Source organism: Poecile atricapillus, chromosome 2 (genome assembly GCF_030490865.1).
Source record: "Poecile atricapillus isolate bPoeAtr1 chromosome 2, bPoeAtr1.hap1, whole genome shotgun sequence".
Classification (NCBI taxonomy): domain Eukaryota; kingdom Metazoa; phylum Chordata; class Aves; order Passeriformes; family Paridae; genus Poecile; species Poecile atricapillus.
In genome coordinates, this window is record NC_081250.1 from 83,037,086 (window position 1) to 83,056,849 (window position 19,764).

Sequence of the window (19,764 nt, forward strand, 5' to 3'; positions counted from 1 at the left end):
TTTCTTCTTGGTGTTGAAGTCCATCTGGCAATGCTAATCTCTTTTACTGACTTAGATAAACAATATTCTTGAAGTGACCTCCATCCAACAGACATGATAAAGTCAGGTAAATGCAAAGGATATCTGAGTAAATGAATAGCCATTGTATCACAGTGATAGCTTTTGAGACTGAGTGAGGTAAACAATATCTATGGAGAATATGGTTGTCTGTCTGATTTTTAAGTCTGCACAACACTGGAAGTCCTCAGGAGAAGCTTTTTATGTTCAGGGTATTCACATCCATGTATTGCTACTTACTGACTAAAAGAGATTTGCATCTGGCAGTTCTGAATCACAGAACTCTGTGTCAGAGGTGACCTTCCCACATACACACACAAGTATTTTTAAATTTTTGCACTCACACACAAATTCAAGATGTGGCCAGTACCATAAAGAACAGAAGTCACTCACAATTTTTTCCCCAAATAAAGGTACAATGCATGCCTTACTTTGTTCCACCTTCAGCCTTAACATCTGGACACATTTTTGTCCTACAGTATCATCTTTGAAGTAATTCTGTAGCTGCCACAGGAAGCTGTATGCCATGGAGTGGTTGGAGGAATGGCAACTATTTGATGGTCCCTCCACTTTGGATACAAAAATTTTTGTTTGTGTGACTCTGTCAGTTATGGCTAGAATTTTTAAAGGTCTGAGATCACTAATTTCTCTAAGCTCCTACATATAACCAGTGAGCCAGGGCCATCGGTGAGACCTTGAAACAATCTTGCTATTAACTGGGGGCAAACAATAAGAATCTGAGTCCCAGGTAGCTCATTTTTTGCAGAGTATCCTGTACATAGATGGCTCTTTACCCCAAGCATAGTCTGAGGGATCTCCTGCCTCAGCTGCAGTCCGTTCCACATGAAACTGAAGGCTGCTGCCAGAGCTGCCTCACTTGTCAATGCTCAGCAGCTGAGACTGAAAACAGCATACCAGGTGTCCCAGTACTCTGGTTCACAGCACCAAAAGGACACACGAATGTATCTTATTACCTGCTCAGAGCACCAGATTAACCTTTGTCTTGGGAAAAGCACTGTAGGTCATATAAGCAACAGATGGATGTTGGTGTAAACCACACAAAATTAACACAGAGACACCAATTTTAGTTAAACTTTAAAGGCAGGATGCTGGAATTTCAGCAACTTAGTCTCAAAGACCTTATGGTCCATGAAATAATTTTTGGATCCTGAAGTTTTTAAATGGCATCACAGACCTTTTGCTCTCCTGAAGTGACAGGAACACAGTAAGGTTCCGTAGTACAGCGTACAAATTGCTGAGCGGACAATGATAAGGAGTCTTTAAAAGGACACAGATCCAGAGAAGCAGACAAAGAAGGAAGAGATAAAAATGAATAATGTGTTGGTAGAAGGGATTAAAAAGATATGCTGCCAGAGTGATGTAGCTTTAAAATAACATGTTGATGTGACTGAAAATAGCACTCAATGAAGTATTTTGAGTAAAGATGGGGATGTATTAGAACATTTGTATAAGATGACATAAGATCATATTTGGATCACAGAACACTCACTCCTGATGCCAGCTCAACACTTTTTCTTTGACCCCCGTCGATCCTTTGCCTTCATATTCCCTTAAATCTCACCATATTATCTCATTTTCCTCTTTACAGTACACAGCCGTAAGAAAGGTCACTTGCAATACATTTTTGGGCAATGAACTCTTTCTCCTTTATCCTAAGATCTTAACATTAGCATGGTCATCATAACAGTGAGAGACATGTTTTAGCTTCTTGTTTCTCAATGCCAATTACAAACCCAAAACTACTATGCAAAGAAATTCCAAAGGTGCCAAAGGACTAGAGAAGCTAAATTATTTTTAAAATAGTTAGATTAGTTGCAAGGATAATGGCTGAGTTTCTTTAAACTGATGAGTGTGCATTTGCTTACTTTCATACAGTGTCACCAGGAACTGAGATCAAGTCCTCACATCCTGATCAGGAGAAACTGCTGCTGCCACCAGTTGGTAGTTCCCTGGTCCTTAGCTGGAGATGAATAATCATGTAGCTTACACAAACAACTCCCAGGGAGACAGGTGGATCCTGAAGGAGGTCACATCTACAAAATGTTATAGAAACATTGATACAGTCCAAAGTACATTTTGGAATATGACAAAAGACCTGTATTATGTGTAGATGTGGCATTTATGGACAGTTATGTGGTGGACTTGGCAGTGCTGGATTAATGTTTGAACTCAATCATAGGGATTTTTTCCCACCTAACTAATTCTATGGTTCGATGTTAGCAGGGCCAACTGATAATAACATTCCCAGTCAACAGTTATCCACAGGCATGCCTACAACAGCAAGCCTACTGAATTCACAGCATCAGGCATGCAACACTGTTGCCGCTCGAGATGAATAGATCACACGGACACAGGTCGAGGTGTGGTGAAAGGAAGAGAAAGTTTATTTTTCCTCCCAGGATTTATAGGTTTCTGACCACGGCCAGGGATTGGGTGGTCAGGATAACACTTTCCCAACCGCACTGGCCATGAGAGATGTCCATCACAAGACGTGTAACAGAAGGAATGTACACATATCTCTATGTTTACAGTTACTGTCCTGGGAAAGTCTTAGAAAACTATGTCAACAAGCTCAGAAGCTGAGTTTTCAGGGCGACACAACACTGTTTTTTTTCTATGATTAGATGACATCATGTGCTTTACCACTTAGGTTCAAGAAATAAATTTTTCAGGTGGCAGCTCCATTTGAAGTAGAAATGACAATTCCTTGCATGATTCACTGCTGCTTCTGCAAAACCAATAAAAGAAGGAATATAGTGGGCACTTTTTTTTTTATAGTGGGAGTTATATACCATGTGAAGAGCAAATGGTTTGTCACCCTGTGCCTGCAGTCACAGGTATAAAAGAACGGATTTTGTCATACGTGTGGGATCAGTGCAGGTAAGTGGTCCTTTGAACACATGAAGAGGCACATAGTGATGATGGATTATTAGAATCTGCACACAGCTGTAGATCAGCTGCTGGGTTTATTATTAGCAAGCCAAAAATACGGAGTCTTTTCTCTGTTAGATTTAGGAACAGGCACTTTCTCCTCCAATATCATCTACAAGAGAATGGTAGGAGCAAACCTTGAGTCCTGGAAGCACAGGAAGGTACCCCAGCTGCTGGCTTGCTGTGCATTTTAGAGGGAGTTTGTCAGAGCTGGGATGGTTTTACTGTAGTGCAAACCTTAGCTGGCTGCTTCATATCTGATTGTTCCTATGAAAAATAATTTGTTGCAACTAACTAAATTAGAAGAAGTCAGTAAGTTCTTTTGTTTCTAAAGAATACTTCTATATCTGAATTTACAAGACAGAAGATGACCCTGGAAATCCTTGTTTCTAGACTGAAATATGGGAAATAGAAACAAAAAATCTTCTTGGGTTTAAGACACGCACTCATAGTTGGTTAAATTAGGTCTGTAGTAGACCTAGACCACAACTATAGCAGTGGTGATGGGTAGTGCTAAACACAGCCTCTCAACCATAGCTAGCTATTGCAGCAGAATCCCATGCACCAAGATTCATACATATTCTTGAATGGTGGCATTTGTATATGAAATGCAAACGCAGAAAAATATGTGAAAACTGGAAAAGAAGGATCTATAGGTAGGATGTGTTTATTTTCAGAAGTGTCTCATGGGGCTTGCCCAAGGACTCATCCTTCCACCTGTAGTACTCATCCAAGGAAGCTGTAACCAGGTCTGACATTGTTCTGGTGGCAAAGGGAAGACAGAGAGCGGAAGGGCTGCTGTCAACCCAGTAGCACCAGGGCCTTGAGCAGGCAGTGGACCAAACACTTCCTGAATCAGTTTAACTTATTTGATTTCCTCCTGCTCTGAGAACAGATGGTCCCTTCCTCTTCCATCAGCCTTTCTCTGGTATCAGGGTAGGCTGTTCCCTGCCCATGCATGATTAGTCTTCTCTACCATGGTTCCTAGGACATACAGTGTCTTCTCTTTCTTCAGCAGATGCCTGCTAAGGTAAAAATCAGGGAAGATACATGAGGCCCCAGACATAACACCATGGTGAACTGTGCTCATATGGATTTTTTTACCTTCATCTCATATTTTGTCCCATTCCAGAAGAACTGCCAGGGCAGGAGAGCCGACTGACATTTTCTGGAGAGGTGCTCTGAAGTTGTGTCTGAAGACCTGTGCTGGGGAGCAGAAAGGAGGCAGTAGGCCCAGAAAAGAGCCAAACTATGGGGTTTGTGAGGTGATCATTGCAGGAATGGGCTTTTCCTGCTCTAGCTTTTCCTCCTTCACAGTACAGAAAGCAGTCTGACAGCCTGTGCTACTAACTGTTTTGAAAAGTCAGGGTTACTGAAAGACCACAAAAACAGTGCTTTTATTATGTAATGATAAGGCTATACATGGTACAGCCTGAGCCAGGGCTCATGGAGACATGCAGGGACATGATGCCTGTTGGAATAGCATTGGACTAGTGGCCTGAGCAAGGCAAGTCTGAGAAAACTTATCCACACAGTTTGTAAAAGGGGAACCTGAGGCAGTCCCTTATGCCGGACTTAACCTGAAATTTGCCTCACCTCAGGCTGGTCTAGTCATTCCAAATTCAGTTTTGGGAGCAATATGACAGACCAGGTGATCTGTTTACAAGTGGGACTTAATCTGGAAATATTGCCAGCAGAATTCCCAGGGGACTGTTACTGCCATAGTTTAATAGTTGTATTGATGGTCTAGAGGGAAATAAAACTTGCAAATAAAAGAAGAGCATACAGAAAGGCCAGCAAAGCAATAAAGAGTGTGGAGGCAAACTGAATTGAATAGCTCTGTTTGTGAAATAAATGTATCTAAATAAAAACATTTGTGAAATCATCTTACTAGGAGAAAATCATGCAAGTTTATGTAACTGCAAACCATATTCCCTGTAAAAGGAAACATTAAAGGAAATTAGGGGTCACTATGTGCCAGATCATCACAATCTGTTGGCATAGAGGAATCTTGTTGAATAGAGGAATTCTGCAGCCCTGCAGTGCATAAATAGGAAGGGATACAGAAGAAGCACAAGGTATGGGGAAACAGGGACCAACACCATTGCAATGTGCAGGTCACCTTCCCTTTTCTGCTGATATTGAAAAAATTAAAAACATTGACAAAGTTGAAATTAATTAAAGAAAAAGGTACAAAGAATTCAGTGTGTTTAATTTATACATGAAAGTCTAAGAGATGATTCAATTATTTGATTAAAGCACAGAATAGATATGTATACTATCTATAAACTAACTGGGCAATAAAGAATTTCTTAATTAGTTATACAGAGGTGTGGAAAGAATCAATAGCTATAAATTAGAGTCTTCCTCAGGCAACTTCTGTAAATAAAATCTAATTGTAAACTGGATGCTGGGTATGAACAGTAAAGTATCTTTCACAGTGATGCAGGCAGATTGTGGAGACAGTGGGATATCAACATGCAAGAGTGTGAAGAACAAGTTTAAAACTGAAGAGCCACTTGAAGGTCCCTCCCAAATAATAGTAGAAAGAGCATCTTTGGTGCACTGCCTGCCTGCCTCCTAGTGCCTTCCAGGAAGGAATTCCTACTGACATGATAAAGTATACCAACAGGCTAGGACTATGTCCCAAGAGTTCACAGGACAGGATGGACTGGAGCAGCCATATATTCAAGCCTTTTGATTCACCACATTCTGAAGTCCCCCAGAGCCTACTGTCAGCCACACATTCGTACATCATTATTGGTTTAAACCCGTGCACTTCAGAAATAGCTTGGTAGTCCCAGTTTGAACTGGACTTGTGGGGACTTCTGTGAACATGAGACACTTTGTATTGATCAGGCTGAACCTTGTAGTGTTCACAGATTCCAGCCTCTGCTACAGGACATCCCCATAAGGCCCAGAATTATAAAAAAGAGGGAGAGCAACATTTTTACACAGGCAGATAATGATAGGACAAGGGGAAATGGTTTTAAACTAAAGAGGAAAGATTTAGATTACATGTTAAGAAGAAATTCTTCACTGTGAGGATGTAGAGGAATAGATTGCTCAGAGAAATTGTGGGTACCCCATCCCTGGAAGTGTTCAAAGCCAAGCTAGATGGGGCTTTGAGAAACCTGGTCTAGTAAAAGGTGTCACGCCTATGGAACTAGATGATCTTTAAGGTCTCTTCCAAACCATTCTATCCTTTTATATTCTATCCATCTATGACACTCAAGCCCCAAGTCAGTGGTGCCAGTAACTCCATACCAGCTGTGACCATAGCTGTGCTCAACTTGCTTATCTAAACCTGTTTCAGGGGCATAAACCTGAATGCTAAGTAATTTCTCTAATTTGCTGATTTGTCCCCCGGTTTGAACCCATGTGGCCATTACTTCCTTTTCCTTGTACACTGTGACAAACAGAACTACCTTTAAAAATGACAAATGACAGGGAAGGACACAAACACAGGAGCACAGGCACCCACACTATAGAACAGTGACAAAGGTACTCAGGCAGCTTTTTCATCTGGACCACCCATACTCTTCCAGAACTGCTTTCAGTCACATTTCAAGATTTGGAATACAATAAGGGCTCCTCCATCCCAGCTAGACTCAGTGCTGGAAAATGGTCCTAGGTCTTTTTCATTTCATAGCACACATGTTGTCAGGGTGTCTTAGAAATTCTCCCTGTCCCGGATATTTCCATACCTTCTTTCCTGTATCATTAGTAATGAAAAAAATATCAGTTTTAAATACTTATTCTACTGCTACTTATTCTGAGTTACAGGGGGAAAAAGAAAAAGCAGCAATAAGCAAATCAACTTTACTTGTTAGTATTGCATAATCAGAGGAGAATTTTTCTAGTATGATTTTATATACATATACATATATATTTGTATACACATCTTTCTCACATATGTGTTAAAAAAAAGCTACTTGATACCATTGAAAGCAACTCTGCATTTCAGAAGAGTAGACCTTAATTTTGCTTTAAATGACATATGAATGTAACATAAACTGAGTCTGATGAGTAAGTTTAATATTCCAGGGGAAAAAAACCTGGAATATCAGATAATTCCACTGATTTCTCAGTATATTTTTGAAAAACAAAATTAAGAATTAATTATTTATGGTATATTAAAGGTAATTTGAAATAAAAGGTTTCAGTATTGCAGATCTAGATGAGTCATCAATACACTATGAAAATAATATTCTTGTCCTGAAACATATAAGTCCTTTGCTGCATCTTGCTGTGCTCCTCAGAGGCAGTGTTGTGAGAACAGACTGTCATCCAATGTCCTTTACCATCAATAGAAAGAATTTCATGGGTCTCAGTTATCTTTGAATCAGGTCCCAGAACATTCCCAGATCTGCAGGACTTGGAAGACCACAAAATTATCTTATGAACAAAATCCTGATCCTGCTGCTTCTTAGATAAATAAATTTAGATTATCTCAGTAAGACTGAGATCCAGCCATGATGCATAAATGTACCATCCTGATAATTTGTAGTAAGACATATATTATTTTAAGTCATTATTGAACACATTACTAAACACAAAATCTGTATGGAAATTATAATTACAGCTCTTATTCAGCTGCATAATTGATTTTTTAAAATATTTTATTTTATTTTATTTTATTTTATTTTATTTTATTTTATTTTATTTTATTTTATTTTATTTTATTTTATTTTATTTTATTTTATTTTATCACATATTTTTATGCAGTAAAATGTGACAGTACCACATGCTTCTGAGTCAGCTGAAAAACATCCTAAACAAATTTGCCATCAGCCTTACATATCAAGAGCCGATGAATGGTATCCTCTGTGCTGTTCACATCTATTTCCCCTGCTTCTGTTCTACTCATTACCTGTTGTAATTAAAACAATGAAGGGTAGATGGCTCACAGAATGGAATTCTTAGCAGCTGATGCTCCCAGTTAATGACCTGAAATTTCAACCTCCATTTCTTTGTCTGCAGAATGAAGAAGAAGTGATTTAATCATGCAGAAGAAAAGAAAGACAAGAGAGAAAACATGATGTATTTTACTTTCTTTATTAGTTTTCCTCCACTTTACTGGCCAGCAGCAGAAAACATGAGCTGGGAGGAGAGTCATAGCTCTAGAGATGGGACAAACAGATGACTTATTGCTTTTTGTATTCATGAGAAGTTGACTGTCTCAGGACTTTTAGTAATGAATCTTGAACACCATGTTGTGTCATACTATATTGGACAAGTAATTTATCTGGAGTATATGTAAAACTAAATAAGAGAACAGCGAGCTGAGCTTTTTTCCAGACTCACAGGCTGTATAAGCAGTTTCAAATAAATCTTACGTTCTGCTTGGTAAGAAACCATTATGAAATCTGTCTGCATCCTTCACAGCACAGGTCATTTGACATTCCAAGCAGGGAGGACCTCATAGCAGTGTTATAAATAAATCAATCAAATTTTATCAATAACAATTTTTATTGAAAAATTTGCAAAATCAAATTTCAGGACAGCCACAATTAAAGGCAATGCCGGGCCTGGGGTCGACGTCAGGTGAACTCTGGACCAGCCTCTATTGCACTGATTCCCCCAAGTTCACAAACTGTCTTTCGGAGAGCTGAGTTTTATACAGTTTTTTCAGCTTGAGGCTATGCAGCTTCAGTTTCTTTCTTTTTCTTGTGTTGTTACATATTCATTTTTCTGCTGCTGGACTGCTGATGAGTTTTCTGAGGAGATGAAGTTTGAGTCATTTTTTCGGGAAGCAGGCTTTGAGATGTAGAATCGTGGTGAGCTTTTGCTCAGAAGAAGATGAAGTTTGAGTAGGTTTTTTTGGGAAACCAACATCGAGATGCATGGTCCTGGAGAATCAGATCAGGTCGGTATCAGGCGTTAATCACTGGGTTGTCAGAGCACTTATCTTGCTTGAGTGGACCCACCTCGGTGTTATCTTAATTGTTGGATCCTTCTCTTGCAAATTCCTGGTTTTCCAGCAGCTGCTTTTGCAATCTCAAGTTGCTTGTGTTTTTTACACAAAACACGCTTTTATGCTTGAATTTATATGTGTACAATAAAATGCAAATTATACCAACATATATTACAGCAGTAACCCCCCAGATTCAGATGAAGGCTCCATCTGGGTCAGTATCCTGTGCTCAGCACTAACCAGAATGCTGAAGAGCAAAGACAAGAAAAGCATCTATGAGACCTCTCCTGATAACCTTTCTGGCCTTGGGCTAACTTCAGTTCATGTGATTTCCTGAGCCAGGAGTGCTTTACTTACACCACCCTAACTGTCTACCAAGCATTTGTTCCATTTTCCCTTCAACACAGCTAAGCACTTTCTGTCCGTATTGGCAGATAGTCCTGTAATAAATTATTTGTAAATAAAAATTCGTAAAGGTATAAATAAGATGTATATGGGTTAAAATAATAAAAAAATCCAAAAGATGTACATAAACCCTTTTTCCAAGCCTGGCCGGGAGTTTTCCTCCAAAGGCAAAGGATTGCAGCCAACACCCAGATAACGAACATTAGCTCGGAAAATAGACAGGACGAGGGCCATCAAGAAAACAAAGGAACTAGCTCGGAGGAGGAACCCACCCCCGGACCTGACCAGTCCCTGCAGATCTCTGTTGGGAAACAATCAAGGTCGACAAAGACAAGCCTCAGAAAAAGTATCCGTCGCTAGTCCTGAACGCCCCACCTGTCAGACCAGTGTTGGAGATACAATCACTGGAAACAAAAGGGAAGACTCTGCCGAGATTTCCATCGGCACCAATCCCGGATCACACCACTTCTGCCTTGATAACCCAAAATTAAAATACATACAGAGTCTCTTTACATATGAGGAGACTCTGTCCGGACACTGGTTAGGTCTATTTTTCCAAGCCAGGAAATCCATTCACCGGACAATCAAGAACACTTGGTGAATGGAGCCTGCTTGGAATTTTAGCCTGAGGACTTAAAATCCCTATAAAACCCCAAGCCTGAGAGCGCTCAGACGTGGATTTGGGAACCCTACACCTCCGGTGTAGACCCTGTCCACCCAGCGCTGCGCTGACCATTTTTATTGTGTTTTTTTTCTCTCATTGTTGTTCTTTGCTGTTTATTAATAAATTTCTCTTTTTGATTTTATCCCAAAATTGCCTTTGCATTTATAACAGTCCCACGGGGCTTATGAACTTTTTATGACAAAAATCACTGCTTTTTGTGTGTTCTGAAGTTGAAAGTATTGTCACTTCTTGGCTTTACTTTGATGGCCCCTAGTTTTTGTGCTGAAGGACAGTCTAGACTCCAGACCACTCATGGCTTTGTAAATACAGTGAAGTATTGACCATAAGTCTCATTAATGGGGTCTCTCTCTCAGCCTGAAGAGTCCTTGTGTTAGCATTTGGGAACACATAATCACAGAATGATTATATGTAGGTGCTTTTATTAAAGAGCTCTGGGCATCAGGGGTACACATACCCAAATCTGACCTGACTTGGTTTCGAGCTGAACATGTTTTATACTCTATCGTTATACAACTTACATATTAATTATTAAACTTACATTGTTCTATTATATACATTGATTTCATCCAAGCATGGATTTCTCGTGATCCCCCTCAAACCTCTAACATAGCTTCTCACAATTCATATCTAATGCATATATCATAATGTGTTAATTAAACAATCATATCTAATCACATCTAACAATTATCATATACTGACTACACAGGTGCAGTTTCACATGATCTAGTAAGCACAAGGCCTAACATTTCCCAGGGCCTGCCTTTTGATTTACCAAAATATGGATATGATCTAGTATCAGTATCCAACTATAATGGACAAAGACTCTTTAACCGATTAGGGTTACAGAGTGTATGTTTATTGGCAGTGCTGGGCTGATGTGCAGGGTCACCCCTTAATACACACGGCCCCGAATACAGGTAATTACAAGCTTTTTATTTACTGAGATATTGAATATTAATGCATATTCATAACCCAGTTACCATCCACTCCCTGCTTCCTATGCTAATTAAGCAATTAAGCATGCACAGTTTGTTCCTTGAAATGAGTCAGTGGTCTCGTTATGGGGAGGGGTCATATAAGGGAGGAAGGGATATGGCTCTTCCTCATTCTGACCTTTCTACCTTTTCAATACAAAGTGACAAATGAACCCCTGGCCAGGCTCCTAGTTTCATATTTCCAATTGGTTTCTGGTTTGAAATTGTCTTATGTTCTTGAATTTCTTCGTTTCTCATTACAAGCCCAGCTGAACAAACATAAGGTTGACAGACAATTAGTTATTGGCTAATGATTAACTCCTAATTCTAGTAGTGCCTCTCTATTTTAATTAAATTTAGCAAGGATTAGGTTTTTTATTTGATTTAGCAAAAATTAATTTTAATTAAGGCCTTAGCTTTTCTAATATCTTAAATTCTTTAAAGTTTATGCTTCACTTTAACACCTGTCTGTCCATGTTTTCCTGTTACATATCTACCAGTTATCTTGCCAGCCCTGCTCTGACTCCTTTCCAGGTCCACTCCAGGGAATGAGAACTGCACACAGTATTCAAGGTTGGAGCAAATGATGGGTTTATGCAGTAGCACAATGATATTTTCTGCTTTGTCCTCCTTTCTTTCCTGACAATTCCTAACTCTCCACATGACTTCTGATCACTGCTGAGTGCTGAGCTGATGTTTTCAAAGAACTTTCTATTTTGATCCTCAAGTCTTGTTCCTGTATAATAATGGCCAAGAGGTCATGAATCTTCATGTGAAACTAGGGGTTTTTTGCTTGCTATGTGCATTGCTTTACATGATCCATCTTAAAGTCTTTTCAGGTCCTTCTACAGTTTCCTACAAACTGCATTCATTTTTAGTCTGCCAAATAATGTTCTCATAAGACAATTTTTTCATTGTACCATTGATCTCTTTTCTGGGTCATCTCTGAACATACTAAATGGCACAATTTTCAGCTTAGTTCCCTGTGGAACTCTTCTGGAATCAATTCTCCCCTTGCAAGGATTAAATGCTTGCCCCTGTCCTGCATTTCTTATCTGGAATTCAGTTATTTAGTCTAGGATTTCTCCCCTTATTCCATTCCTTTACTTCCTTAAAAGATTTTGTTTAAGGATTTCTTTGAGAGCTGATGGGAAATCAAGTAGATTGTATCATTTAGATCTCTCTTATCTACATGCTTGCTGACCCCTTTAAAAACTCATTAGAGGTTTGCAAAACAGGATAATCTTTCATGTAATCTGTGCTGCTCTTCCCAAATGATCATATTGATCCATACGGCTTCTCATTTCATCCTTTATTACAAACCCTACTTAACTGCCAGTACAGATTCCCAGCTTACAAGCCTGTAATTGCCCACTTCCTGTATGAAAATCAGGGTATGAGTGCAATATGGTTATTTACATCATGAGCCATGACATTTTCTTTCTATAACTTTCTGCCTCTATGTACCTATTGATAAATTCAGTTATTTGCCAGACTGACTTTGCTTCTTTCTGTTTCACTCTCTTTCTCTCTCTCAGTGGAACACAAGTTTCTCACTTTTACATTTTACCCCTGAACATAAAACAATGACAAGCTGGTGATCATGAGAAAAATTTAATAACCAGTAATATATTTACAGCAAATTTTAAACTTAAAAGCACTGTCTCCGTTTATCTAACAGAATTAATTAATCTAACCTAACCAGACTAGTAAATATAGCTTTACAATGAACTGGACGTCTCTATATTTGATGTTAAACTTCTATTATTTTCTTCTGTTGAATACGTTTTCTGAGTTAGATGTGATCATGGACATCTATAGGACTTATCCCAAGCAAGCCAGAAGTCCTATTTGCTCAGTTCCAAGAACCAAAGGCTTTTACCCAAACAGGAAGGAGAGGAAGCTTCAACAGCACCTCAAAGCCCTTGTTTGTTATAGAATTTAAAGTAAGTGGTTCTGCTCCAGACTTCTACTGGATGTGTTTGCCCATATGCAAAGATAGACATAAAGCAACTCTTCTGTTTGAATCCCAGTCTCTTGTGCCTGCAGACCCAAGTCTGAGATAATAATTTTTATTTACACTGTTCTTTCAAAACTTGACACCCCTGTTCCTCATGTTCAGATCTAACTTGGTAAATGCACCCTATTCTACATTCTTCCTTCCAAATATTAGAAAAAGTTATTATTTTTCTCAGACCAAGATCTCTCATGTGTGATGTACTTGTCTTAAAACCTCATAATTCTGGGACTTCTGCTGTCCAGACAACATTCTGCCAACAATAGATATAGGAGGGCTAGCAACTGCTGATCAACAGACAGTGGGATTATTTTATAATAGGATGACAATACTTGTCAAGGCCTAGAACTGATAAATTGTTTTCTGCATCCTAGGATTATTTTTTAATTTCACATCTGCTCAGTCATGTTTCTTCCTTAATATTCAGTGCTCTTTACAGTTGCTTGCTTTTTAAATTTAGTTTAGCATAGTTAATTCTATGAACTCTCAAACAGTGCTTTATATTTTGCAAAAACCCAAATTCCTGCTGCTGGTCTAAGCATGGTAACCCAGAATAGAAACCAAACATTTGATGGTGTTATTGTCATGAATAGGAAATGGAAAAATAAGACACATCCAAGAAAATAAGAATTGCAGATTTTGATGGTTCTCATTGTGGAGCAGAAATTGCTGCAAATTATAGCTACAAAATGCATAAAATACATTAAATCCCAGTTTGGTATGGAAGGTATCTATTTACAACCCCTGTCATGGGCAGGGACTCCTGCTGGACCAAGCTGCTCAGAGCCCCATCCAGCCTGGTCTTGAACACTTCCAGGGATGGCACACCCACAGCTTCTCTGGGCAACCTCTTCCAGTGTTTCACTATGCCCACAGTAAAGAATTTATTTCTAATATCTAATCTAATCCTACTGTCTTTCAGTTTGAAACTTCCCCCTGGTCCTGTCAATCCATGCTCTTTTAAAAAGTCCCTCTCCATCATTTTTGTAGACTCCCAAAAAATACTGGAAGGCTGTAATTAGGTCGGCCCTTCTCTTTTCTAGGCTGAACAATCCCAAGTCTCTCAGACTTTCCTCATAAAAGAGGTGCTCCATCTGTCTGATCAATGTGGTGACTCTGGACTCTCTCCAAGGGTCCATGTCCTTCCTGTGCTGGGGACCCCAGAACTGGATGAGTTATCTCCTGACATTTCTGGACTGATTGGCCCAGATTCAACCCAAACCAGACATACTGGAGACAATCTATTTGTAAAATATAGTTATTGTGATGTGCTGTGGGAGTCTAAGCGTGTCAGAAACCTTCCCACAAGGATGACTGATAGCTGGATTATTTAACATAGACTGACTCATAATATAAAAAGAAGTAATGGGCTCAAGCTGAGAGAGGGTGTGTTTAGATTGGATATTAGGAATAAATTATTTATTGTGAGGGTGGTGAAGCACTGGAACAGGCTTCCCAGAGACGCTGTGGATGCCCCATGTCTGGAAGTGTTCAAGCCTAGGTTGTAAGGGGCTTTGAGCACCTGGTCTAGCGGGAGGTTTCTCTGCCTATAGCAAAACTAGAACTAGATGATCCCTTCCATCCCAAACCACTCTGCGCTTCTGTGTCTGTTTTGCTATTCCCCAGATGATTCCAGTGTGGAGTTTATTATGAAGTAGAACCTCTGCCTGTCACCGCTTCTATTTCTTACACATGCCCAACGACGGCTCAGAGCTGGCAGACACAAGACACGTTCGAACACCCTATGCTGGGGTCTGGTCGGTGAACCGGCGCTTGTCCGGGTTTCGCCCTCAGGCGACGGCGGCGACAGCTGCAACGGCTCCTTCGGCGAGGGGAAGGAGGAGTGGCTTGTCCAGGAGGCGTAGCCATCCAGCCTCGCACCTCCCTCCAGCGCAGGCGCCCGTGGGCGGAAGTGGCGCAGCGGTGGGAAGGTGGCGGCGATGGCGGAGAAGTTCGACTCCTTGGAGGAGCACTTGGAGAAGTTCGTGGAGAATATCAGGCAGCTTGGCATCATCGTCAGCGACTTCCAGCCCAGCAGCCAGACGGGGCTCAATCAGAAATTGTGAGGGGCCGTTGTCTGGGGCAGGCCTGGCCGGGCTTCGGGGCCTTCTCCCCCTCCGGGCCCAGGGTGGTGCCTCAGGACTCTCTCTCCCTGTCTGGGTATCGTTCGCCTCGCACCCATCGTCAGGGGCAGCGCAGCGACCCCGAAAAACCCAACCCGTTTTTCTTCCCAACAGGAATTTTATGGTGACGGGCTTGCAGGATATCGATAAGTGCCGGCAGCAGCTTCACGATATCAGCGTGCCCTTAGAAGTTTTTGAGTAAGTCTGTGTGTTACTGGAAGGGGAGGTGCTGCAGTCGGTGACTCGAGGTAGCCTGCCTTTGTAGCGTGGGTATTTTGGCTGAGGGCAGCTTTTCTCAAACTCGGTCCTTCTGAATACCTCATGAGAACGTGTGCAGGCAGAAGGAGGTCAGAAGTACCTTTTGCCTGTGAGAAGGCAGAAAGGTAGGAGAAGTGGTAAAATATATGTCTGTCTTCATAGAAGCACTGGATGTTTTGATTGGAAGGGACCTTAAAGCTCATCTAGTTCCAACTCCCTCACCGTGGGCAGGGATGCCACCTACTAGCATAGAGAGCTCAGAGCTCTCTCCAGCCTGGCCCTTCAGATTTTTTTTTTTTTTTTGACATATACATATGTAGGCAGTAACACGAATTCTGCCGAATTTAGTAATTTTATAACATCACAGAATGGGTTAGGTTAGAAGGGACCTTCAAGAACGTCTGGTTTTATCACCCCTGCCATGGGCAGGGACACCCATTTAGTAAGCCAGCTTTCATTTTTAAAAATAGACTTCTACACTAGATTAGGTTCAGCATTTAAAGTTGCAAGTGAAAATAAAGTAAGTCAGTAGTCAGGTGTTTAGTTTCAGGAGTGGTGGTCTGGCAGAGAATTGGAGCATTGAAAGAAAAATTAACATAGAGGAAGAGCTATGCTAGAGAGCTTTTGTGATATAGCTTACAAGTTAATTCACTAGTGTTTCTTCTCAGTCCAGATGTTACTGGTTTGCTGTACTCCAGTGGGTTAGTGGCTGTTCACAGCTTTTTTCAGTTGGGCTTTTACACCAGCTGTAAATTTGTGATGACTCTTAAATGTTCTCCCTAGAGAGTTTGCCTTTGCCAGGAATTGTATTGCAGAACAAAAATATCACATAGGTTTGCTGATAACAGTAGTGTTAATTTTTTACTCTTTACTGTGGTATATGCAGCTCCTCCTGTCCTCGATTTGCTGGGTGCCATATTCCGGTGTGCTTAATGCTTGCCGTGTCCTAACTAGGCCACTTCCTGGTTAGTGCCCTTCCAGTTGCTTGGGAAAGGACCATCTTCATTTGATCATCTGTGCTTATTGCCTGTGAGCAGCAGATAGATAGATAGATAGATAGATAGATAGATAGATAGATAGATATTTGTGTGCTTTTAATGCTTTGTTCAAAGCTCTCCAGGCTTTCTGGAAACAGGTTTGCTGGCCATGGCGTGGTCCTTGAGCTGCCTTTTGAAAATGGCTGTGTTTAACTGTGGTGGTTTTTAAAGTGCACATTTCAGATAATAGTAGAAAAAAAAAGACAGCAAGATGAGTAATTCTATATCTTGGAGAACATCCTAGTAGGAATATGATCATTTAGTAGTGTTTTTTTATTTTCAGATATATAGATCAAGGCCGCAACCCTCAGCTTTACACTAAAGAGTGTCTGGAGCGAGCTTTGGCTAAAAATGAGCAAGTGAAAGGAAAAATTGACACTATGAAGGTAAACCAGAATTAATGGAAATATAATGCAATAATGCATTTGATAAGTTTTTACTTTTCTGTGAATATGTGGGTATTTTTCACTTGTGCAGTTATTAACTTCTGTTATTATGTGATTTGTCTTAGAAATTGCTCCATCCCTGTATCTTAATTCATGCTGGTATAGCCTGTTTAGGAAAGGAAACCTGTAGTTCATTCTGTAGTTGGGTGTCGCTCTATTGGGAACTGCGAGAAGAACGACACAGACTCTTTTGTGAGTTGAACAGGAGAGTTCTTTCTCTTTTCTTTCTCTTAAGGTTTATTACCTCAGATTTTCTTTTATAGACCAATACATGAAAGTACAGAAAATTAAAACTCTTATTGGTTAGTAAACTAACACATCACTATCATTGGTCAGTGGGGTACACCACCCCTCGACCTTCTCTTGCAAGAAAACAAGGAACAGACAAACAGCACCTGCAAGGCTGCCTTCTATCTCTGAGGATTGTTTTAATTCCTCCTTATGATATCCCAGGCCACTTTCTCAGGCAAGACTGAGAAAGTTATGCGGCCTGCTATTCCACAGGCACTGTGCTCCCTGCTTCATAGTTAGCATCCACAGTTGGGGATGCTGCTTTCACTGTGATTTTATGTTGTAATCCTTCAACAATTTTATATTGGTTAAAGCTATGTGTAGCAGTAGAGATATTTTACTTGTTTTTTTTACAGGTGTTTTTGCTGTGTGCAAACTTATAAGAAATAAGCAAAACGGAAGGGATGTTTTTTCAGTCTTGAATGGATAGTAGAGTGTTAAAATGTCAAATATGCTCTGTAATCATCAGTTAATCTTTATAAAATTAGCAAAAATGCATCTCAGTGTTTACGAGTTTCTGAACTTGTATTTTCATTTAGTATGAACCTAAGCATTCTGTGATACTGTTTAACTCCTGGAACTACTGCAGAAAAACACAATCAGAAAAAGAAGTTTAGTGAGTTCTGAGAATGTTCTTTGTTTAGCTGAACTTAGTGTGGAGGATAACAAGTTGTACTCCAGAATATAGACATGTGGAGATAAGTCCTGAGCTTCTCTTTATTTTCTCTGTGCTTGTGAAATTGTGTTCTTCAAAGGCAGGTGTGAGTTGCTTTTTGAAGGTGGAGTGGATTCCACATCAAATCAAGAGGACATGTCCTTAATCATCTTTCCTTTATAAGGTCAGGCAGATTTTGGTGCACCAGGGTTTACTAGAGAGGTCCAACTGCTTTGTATTTCTTAGGAGAAGAAGCAAGTGAATTTCTGAGAATTCAAGGACAGTTTGGTTTGCCTGGTGCATTCTGCAAAATGTGGATTTTGCTTGGGCACTTTCTGTGGATTTTGTAAATATAACTTTCTTTGTGTGGTTTTGGGATTTTTTGGGTACTTCAGTTCACTGAGAGATGTGTTGAGTACAGACATTTCTGGTCATCAGGTAACATTGCTTGATGAAATCTAAATAAATTGTCCGGATCATGTATACATTTTGTTTTTTCTCTTTCCAGAAATTTAAAAGCCTGTTAATTCAAGAACTGACAAAGGTGTTCCCAGAAGATATGGCAAAGTACAAAGCTATTAGAGGAGAAGATCCTTCTCCTTAAGTTGGCCTTTGATAGCTCTAAAAATGTCCCATAAACTTATACAACACCTTATAAAAACATTGATTGGAGAGAGAAGGAATTCAAGCCCTCCTAACAACTATACTAAAAATGGCAGTAGTGACTGTAAAGGAGCTTGATGGTTTTTCATGGTTCTGGTCTGAAGCTACTGAATCTGAAGACTTCTACTCAGTGATTGTGGTTGAAACTTCCTATGGTAATCTGCTTTTCTTTCCTGAAGGGTTTGAAAAATGTAATTTCCTACAGATCATCAATGCAGAGCATTTCCCACGAAGTCCATTTCCATAGCAGAAAAACATGTTTTATTTGTCTTCTGAAAAGTGTGCCTCAGGATTGTGGGCTCATCTGTTTTTTGAGAGAAATGCATTTATTATACTTGATTTTTTTTCATTTGTAAACGTCAGGGTTTTTTTACTGCAGTATGAACAGCTGACTGCTTTTGTCTTGCCAAATTCTACTGAGCAGGAACCTGTCAAGAGCTGCAGTTCTCATGTGTCATAATTAGTTGCAGCCAGGAAAACCTTCAGATCTTGTTTTCTTCTGGAGGCTGCAGTGCAGATGGCTGAGGATATAAAAAGTGAGCATACCTGGGGACTAGCTCCTCTACAACTTTAATATTTTGTACAGTATTTAATATAACCTTTTGTTTATTCATTTTCTGCAAGCAGGTTGTTGAATAAAAATTTAAAAAAATATAAATCCTGATGTTTCTCTTTTGTATGTTTCTCTTTGGAGTGTGAACTGAAAACTGTGAAAAAATAGCATATTCCTCAATTCCACACTGATAGAAATAAAATGTGTATCAAAACTTGTCTCTTAAAATTTTATGTCTGAAGGTGGAGTCAGCTTGGTATTTTGGTTTTATGATGTTTTAGTACCTGAAATGGGAGATTTTGGGCATCAGCAATTGTTCCATGAAGTCCTGGTTAACTCTGAGTTCATCTGTGGGATCTGTATCTGTTCATACATAAGGGAGCCCCAGTATGGAATAGGATGGGGCTCCTCACCCAGGGGTTGGGAGTTTTGTGGGATAGGTAGATTGGGTTTGCAGTGGGAGCAAGAGGAACCCTTTTAGTCTTGGGTATTTGTGAAACTAGAGCCCTTAGTGCTTATATTTGTTCTCACAGATCTATCTTGACTATTTGCATCAGCAAATTATTTTATTACTTTTAACTTTCTTCTGGTTGCTAAATGGGAGTGGGTTTGGGCAGGAGCACCAAAATAGCACTATATGCAGCTATTCCATAGCAGGCCTGTTTAGTCTGCTAAAGACTTAACATGGATTTAGGCATGTTTGGAGTTACTGGTGGCATAGTTTGCACACC

At 40.0% G+C, this 19,764-nt stretch overlaps 1 protein-coding gene across 1 annotated transcript; it reads left to right on the forward strand.

Annotated features, from left to right (window-relative positions):
* Positions 1-14,901: 14,901 nt before the first annotated feature.
* MED10 (mediator complex subunit 10) lies at positions 14,902-19,266 on the forward strand. The gene is made up of 4 exons (XM_058833260.1): positions 14,902-15,069; positions 15,245-15,328; positions 16,709-16,811; positions 18,326-19,266. The coding sequence occupies exons 1-4, from the start codon at positions 14,948-14,950 to the stop codon at positions 18,419-18,421; spliced, it is 405 nt and encodes a 134-aa protein (XP_058689243.1). The 5' UTR covers positions 14,902-14,947; the 3' UTR covers positions 18,422-19,266.
* Positions 19,267-19,764: the final 498 nt, after the last annotated feature.